At 42.7% G+C, this 7,377-nt stretch overlaps 1 protein-coding gene across 2 annotated transcripts in view; it reads left to right on the top strand.

The window, feature by feature from the left end:
• The first annotated feature begins 1,316 nt into the window (after nucleotides 1-1,316).
• The window catches only part of TARDBP (TAR DNA binding protein), an 8,172-nt gene continuing 2,111 nt past the window's right edge, over nucleotides 1,317-7,377 (top strand). The window contains exons 1-7 of one of the 2 annotated variants that reach the window (XR_012155599.1): nucleotides 1,317-1,422; nucleotides 2,260-2,512; nucleotides 3,298-3,461; nucleotides 4,269-4,409; nucleotides 5,446-5,616; nucleotides 6,076-6,662; nucleotides 7,212-7,377. The exon at nucleotides 7,212-7,377 is cut by the window's right edge and continues 2,111 nt beyond it. Coding sequence is in view for 1 of the 2 variants with exons in the window: in XM_073317207.1 (XP_073173308.1) it covers nucleotides 2,275-2,512; nucleotides 3,298-3,461; nucleotides 4,269-4,409; nucleotides 5,446-5,616; nucleotides 6,076-6,606 (1,245 nt within the window). In the remaining variant the exon portion in view is untranslated. Of the gene's footprint in view, nucleotides 1,423-2,259; nucleotides 2,513-3,297; nucleotides 3,462-4,268; nucleotides 4,410-5,445; nucleotides 5,617-6,075 lie in introns of both variants that reach the window. The other variant, XM_073317207.1, reaches the window with a different exon arrangement.

Here is a 7,377-nt window from a genome sequence, read left to right as displayed (position 1 = left end):
GTTATCTAACAGCTTGAATGCGTACATGAGATTCATCAGTACGTTCAGATGCGCACACAGTTCAGAGCTTGCATGTGTGCCTGCATCTTCTAGACTAATACATAGCCTTACTTCAACAGGCAGCTTTGCATATACACACAGACTAACGTATTATCATAATACATATATCTCATGCAAGGTATTGTATTTTCCTAATAAAACAAGTTATTTTTATGTTTGAATGATAAAAAAGTAGGGTGAAAATCAGAAAAACCTGAATAATATTTTTTGAAAAACCTGGGAATATTTTGGTAAAAATTGGTTTAAACTGAAAACGAAGGGGCTTAACTATAGGGAAGAGTTAAAGTGGTTTGGGTGCCTTAAATGTGCTTTTCCATATCAAGTCTGAATTTCATGTGTTGTAATGCTTGTTTTGTTACACCATCTCTAATGTTTTTACCCTTACATTTCTCAGTCTCAACTTCATGTTAAGAGGGTTTGTTGGGTTGTTTGTTTTTTTTTGGTCTGAGAACGTGTGCGCACATATGTACACAAATACTTACCTCATTTTTAAAAAATGAAACATTTCTCTGTGCCCAAGGAACAAAAAAATAGCTGGCCTTCACACTTCACTCCACAGCAATGTAAAATAATATGGGAGTTTGAGCTTTTGATCAGTACTTGAAACAAGTTTCACACATGTACAGCCAACCCCCCCCCCCTTAAATTATCAGTAGCATCATTGTCCGTGCCATGCGAGAGGCTGCACAAACCATGCACAATGCCATCCAGAGCTCACTGGGCTTTTCGGTGCATGCAGGAGCCACTGCATTGAGCAGCAGGCAAACAATGCAAAACATCAGCTGCTGCCCTGCTGCTCCCCAACTCCCTTAACCTTAAAGGTCCTTTTGTCTTTAAGGGCAAAAACCCAAGGGAATTAAATGCAAGAAAGCTGCGTTAACATTACAGAGGAAGGCTCCAGGCCTACTGCTGGTGGGGGTCAGTGCTAAGGCTCCCATAAGCTTCGCCTACCTTAAAGGGGAGTAACGCCCCGGCCAAGGCTAAGCCCTCCCTCACACGCCCTCCCGCCAATTTCCCATCTCTGCGCCCTCCCCGCCGTACGCATGAGCGTTGCCGGCGGAGCGGATCGTACCATTACTCTGCAGTATGTGGGGGGGATCCCAGATTTGCTACCGTCCCTGCCCGGAGGCACGGTTCCGCACATCTCGAGCGAAGGACACGAAGGCCTATGTGAGCTCTGCTCTACGTGATTCCAAACAGGCCAAGTTCCTGGCGTTGGCTGTTTCCAGTCTATTTCCAGCTGGGCCCCCCGCGGGAGGAATGGTTCAACCCGAGGCAGGGCTCTGCCGCCGGGGGCCGCCATTTTGTCAGCAGCGGCTGCAGGAGAGGAAGGTGGAGGCACCCGGAGCCCCCTCGCCCCATGTAAGCTTCCCCCCGCCCCCGCGAGCAGACCGCGGCGGAGAGCTAGAGGCTCTGGCGTTTCGGGCCTTAACCGCGGCTGGGCTCTGCCTGAGCGGGCCGGGGGGCGCAGGGAGCTAGGCCCAGCCTGGAGCTCGAGAGAGGCTGGGCTCGCTAGTGAGGCCTAGCCGGGGGTGTGATTTATAAGCTAGGCCTCATTTGGGCGCAGCCTATCGGCTAGGCATGTGGTCTCATGCCCGTCTCCCGGAAATGGTTTGGTCCTGACTCCCTTCTTCCCTTTCCCTATGGTCTGACCTCTCTGCTCCCCCGATCCCAGACTCCCTCTCCCCAGGATGATCTGGACATTCACCCCTCCACCCCCTTGGAAATGGTCTGAGCCCTTCTCCCTCTTTGCCTTCCACCGCCCGCTCCAGCGTGGTCTGGTCCTTGGCTTCCCCCCTTTTTTCTCCTCCCAGCAATGCCAGTTGGTTGGGTTCTTTCCCTGCACCCCGTCCCACACAAACTTGGCTCTTGCCCCATCCCCTCAGTTGGGGTGATTGGTGAGATCATTGCAGATTGTGAACAAATTCTCTTTCTTTCATAGTTTTAAATAACTTTGTTCATGATCCCTCCTCTCCAGGCATTGCCCATAAATGTCACTTTATATGTATGTTGTTAGAACATAACAAACTTAAAGCTTAGAGAAGATAAAATGCAACATCTTTTGGTAGGTTCCTAGTGCCTAGGAAGAAAAGCATTGTCTGTGTTTTACAGAGAAACAAACTGATTTATTATGAGATTAAAAATGAACAAAATAAGAGAATAAAAAATTGCTGAGGCCCTCTTTTTTTAATCCATTAGTAAAATCCAGCAAAGATGTCTGAATACATCCGTGTTACAGAGGATGAGAATGATGAGCCCATTGAGATCCCTTCAGAGGATGATGGCACTGTGCTGCTATCCACAGTAACTGCCCAGTTCCCGGGAGCATGTGGCCTGCGTTACAGGAACCCAGTGTCTCAGTGTATGAGAGGAGTCCGGCTAGTAGAAGGAATTCTGCATGCTCCAGATGCTGGCTGGGGAAATCTGGTCTATGTTGTTAATTATCCCAAAGGTTTGTCTTTGTTCCATGCATTTTTGGTACAACCATACTTTCTTATTTACAAGGAATTTTATATCAAGATCTATGGGTTCCTTAGTTTTTATGTTTTCCTCTTATCTTACTGTCAAACCATAGCAGCAACTTAAAGTGTGTGCCTGGCCCACAGAATGAATTTCAGAGAGTTCGCTATTATTTAGCCATAATTGTACAAGGTACTTTACAAATAGGACTTTGTCCTCCTGTTTGTAAGGCATTTAACAATCTTATATAGATAACTTCCAAAGGTCCGATACCACAGTGAGTACCATGCAGGGCTGAGGTTTGCCCATGTGACGCTAATTATATGATCAAGGCCAAAGACATCAGTGTTGTAGGGGAGGGTGTGGGAAAGGTGAGGGAAGAAAAGGAAAGGGAAAAGTAAGGAGAGCACTTTTCCTTTTTCACTGAGTAGCTGTTGTCTCAAACTATGTATAATACACACAACCTCTGGTCAGGCATGTGAATGTTATTTGGCAGTACTTCAGTGGAAAACAAGCTTAAAGTGTGTTTTAGATGAGAGTTTGAGTCTGCTCATCTTCTGCACTCCTCTCCCCGATACTGTAGGGCAGTTGGATGCAGATTATAACATATATGCAGCAAATAGTATGTATGTCTTCCCAGTTCTTAGCTTTCGCAATACATCCTGCAAAAAAGGATCTAATCCTTGTGCTGTGCTGCTTCCGACTAATGGAAGTAGCTTTCCTTTCCTTTGATGTAATGTGGAGATGATAGTTTCTGATGTACATCTTTACATTCAGATAACAAGAGGAAAATGGATGAAACAGATGCCTCATCAGCTGTAAAAGTAAAACGAGCAGTACAAAAGACATCTGATTTAATAGTTTTGGGTCTTCCCTGGAAAACCACTGAACAAGATCTAAAGGAATATTTCAGTACATTTGGAGAAGTTCTCATGGTGCAGGTAAATTTCTGTTGTATTTGACTCTCTACTTGAGTCAAAAGCTGTGAATTCAGATGGAAGTTTTTCCTGCATGAGCCAGTACAAGGCAAAAAGGGCAATTAAATTTAAAAGCACATCTTTAACTGTTGTAACATTAAAATTTGCTTTACTCTATTTGCTTTGCAGTATGATATTTTTTCTTGGAGGTATCTTGGTATGTGTTCAGGTCGTTGACCCCTGTCGAGACCGATTTCTCAAAAGGGGATGATTCTGATGTTACACTAGTGTAAACGAGACATGATATGGCCCATTGTGTGGTGTTTGGTTTTTGTGCTTGCATATTAGTTTATTGGTATGGTAGTTGTAGCATTTGTGAAGACTTACTTTTTGCAGTTCTTGTTTGAATTTGAAACTTAACTTTAACAATAAGTTTGAGTTTAGGTTTAAGGGTTTGTTTTATATGGATATTGGATTAGCACTTTGCCACGATGCATCAAACCCACACTCTTTTGAACATTGTTTGTGTAATGGTAATCCACAGCCTGATTTCGTAAGTATGAAACTGTCAAAAGCTTTTGTGTACTGTCGTTGCTAGTACCAGGGGCCTTTTCATGGGGGATATAGAAGCTTCATTAAGATAGGATCAAAACTTTTCACATTACACTCTTTTAACCATGCTTTGGTAATCCTAGCATTCCTTTTGATCTTGGAAAAGACTGCTGATTAGCATGAGTTGCAGCTAGGCTAAGAATACCAGTGCATATTACTGCTTCAGTATTTCAGCTATCTAGATCATCTTTTTCTTTCTCCCCCTCCCCTCCGCCTTAGGTTAAGAAAGACATTAAGACTGGTCACTCAAAGGGATTTGGTTTTGTTCGATTTACGGAGTATGAAACCCAGGTGAAAGTGATGTCTCAACGGCACATGATAGATGGAAGATGGTGTGACTGTAAACTACCTAATTCTAAGGTATCGTTCCTTAAATTATTTTAGCGTTTGTAGAAACAAAACATGCACTCCTTTAAAGAATCCTGTAGAGTGAAGAGGGGATTAGATATATGGACAAACAAAGGGAGAGGGGGACTTTAAAGGGATCCTCAAGGTGGTTGAGAAAACAAAAGGAAGGAGTGGAGCCTGGAGGTTAGATAAAGGAACAGTGGGATGGGGGATTGAGAAAACAACTAAGCACAGGGGAGAAGATGTCCAGTCTGAAAACTACAAAAACCAGCCTGACGACATCATAAATGTCTAGCAGCCCCTGCTTCAGATACTGTCCTCATTTTGCGGAAGGGAGGAAAGTGAGGCACAGAGGATAGGTAGATAACTTGCCTAAGGCCAGACTGAGTCAGTGGCAGAGCAGGGAACAGAACCCAACACTTTGGAGTATGCATATTTCCTCGCTCTATACGTATTCAACTGAAGGATTTACAGCGCAAGGAATGGTCTGCTGCCTACCTAACCAATCCTCATTTGCCATCACTTTTCAAGTCTCATTTCCTTTCCACTCTCTATTTTTCACATATATGCCCCTGGCACCACCCCTCGGAGATGCTCCTTCAGCAAGACGTTGTAAACAAATATCCAGTCATCAGAAGAGCTCTAGATTATGTGGTGGTAGATATGGCTGTGGTCAGTATATACTGGTGTTTCCACCATTGTCAGCAATACTGCACCACTACAAGAGCAAAGATAGAAGATTTCCCTAAAATGTCTAGTGTAAAGGCCCTAGGGGGTAAGATTGCTTCCATCTACTCAGGAATTCCAAGTTCATCCCTGCAGTCTTCCTCTCAGGTGGTACAGTTTTTAATTACATTATCTCGGGTAGAGTGGAGAGCAACTGGAGGGTTGCTTTTCTTTCGATCTTCCTATAACTGTGATACACCCCCGTACCCCGGTTAATAGTTTATGAAGTTCTCTATCACAAAAGAAACTAAGTTGTATTTAGTATTCAGAGGGATGATTGCAGTGTTTTGGTCATTATTTCTTTTCCTGCGATTCTACCCAGCAAAGTCCTGATGAACCTTTGCGCAGCAGAAAGGTGTTCGTTGGGCGCTGCACTGAGGATATGACTGCAGATGAGCTCCGGCAGTTCTTTTCTCAGTATGGAGAGGTGGTAGATGTCTTCATCCCCAAACCCTTCAGAGCTTTTGCCTTTGTTACATTTGCAGATGATCAGGTATTTATTTAAAATATTTTAGCTCCTGACATTTAGGAACCGTTTCCTAAGTCTTAAATATCTCTCTTTACCATTCTGACCATAAATGTTGACAAACACTGTCACTTAGCATGTAATTATTGGAATTGAATATACAGTGCTTGTTTTTGTCATTGCAATTTGAGAATTTCAGTTGTACTTTGAATTTCTATTGAATTACATTAGTATGCTTACAGTTCATGTCTACAGATTCACACTTTTCAGCTGGTACTGTGTATATGGATCTTCACACTAGACTAACTTAAGTTTATTCAGTAAAGTTAAAGGATCTTGTTTTTAGTTTGTGTCAAATCTTCACACACCCTTCCTTTACAGTTTACAAATATATTCAGAATCATGTGGTTTGTCTTGTTATGCTGTAACAAGTACTTTAAAAAATGGTCTAATTGTATATTTATTTACATCCCTTATTTCTTATAGGTTGCCCAGTCTCTTTGTGGAGAGGACTTGATCATTAAAGGAATCAGCGTACATATATCCAATGCTGAACCTAAGCACAATAGCAATAGACAGTTAGAAAGAGGTGGAAGATTTGGTGGTAATCCAGGAGGCTTTGGGAATCAGGGTGGATTTGGTAATAGCAGGGGGGGAGGAGGTGGTTTGGGAAACAACCAGGGCAGTAATATGGGTGGAGGGATGAATTTTGGAGCATTTAGTATCAATCCTGCTATGATGGCGGCAGCCCAGGCAGCGTTGCAGAGCAGTTGGGGAATGATGGGCATGTTAGCTAGTCAACAGAACCAGTCTGGGCCATCAGGAAACAACCAGCCTCAAGGCAACATGCAAAGGGAGCAGAACCAGGGTTTTAGTTCAGGAAGTAATTCTTACGGAGGATCTAACTCTGGAGCAGCAATAGGTTGGGGGTCAGCATCAAATGCAGGATCAAGCAGTGGGTTTAATGGAGGCTTTGGTTCAAGTATGGATTCCAAATCGTCAGGCTGGGGAATGTAGACGGTGGGCTCTGATATTGACTCTATGGTGGGAAATCAAATTTTTCTAAACTCATGGTAAGTATATTGTAAATTGCATATATACTAAAATTTTCCTGATCAATTTGTTCAATGTGCAGTATATTCAACAGTATTTTTGACATTTTTCTTTTGTAAAAAGAAAGGTTAAAGGAATTTTATAAGTTTTGTTACATAATTTGTTGGAATATTGAATGGTTGAAAGTGAACTGCTGTTTGCCTGATGGGTAAACTAACACACTACAATTGAGAGGAAGGGTTTTTCCTGTAATATTTTATTCCTTGTTTCCTTGTCAGCTGAATTCTTTGCATGTTCAAAGAGGAAACCATTGGTCAGAAACTACATTCTTTCTTTTCCTCTTGTTTGTTTTAATTTGATCCCCACCATAAGAATCTCTCCAAATGCCCCAGTTAGAGAACACAGTGTCAGTGTTGTTGGTTTTTGTTTTTGTTTTCCTTTTAACACTGTCTCCCCTCATATACTAAGTACAATATGAAGGCTTCATTTAACCTCTGCAGTTCATCTCATTTCAATGTGTATGGAAGAAGCACTTAATTGAAAGCAGTGCTGTAAATATTCTGCTTTAGGAATACTTCTGTCTACATGCTTTCTCATCCAAGAATACTTCATCACACTGCACATGCTACGTCTTAGACGGTGGGTGTTCCATTTTTATCCGCTACTCTTTATTTCATGGAGTCGTATCAACGCTATGAACGCAAGGCTGTGAGATGGAACCAGAAGGCTGTTTGA

Source organism: Lepidochelys kempii, chromosome 18 (assembly GCF_965140265.1).
Source record: "Lepidochelys kempii isolate rLepKem1 chromosome 18, rLepKem1.hap2, whole genome shotgun sequence".
Lineage (NCBI taxonomy): Eukaryota > Metazoa > Chordata > Testudines > Cheloniidae > Lepidochelys > Lepidochelys kempii.
Note: the sequence above shows the minus strand (reverse complement) of the source record. Positions and strands in the feature narration are given on the sequence as shown.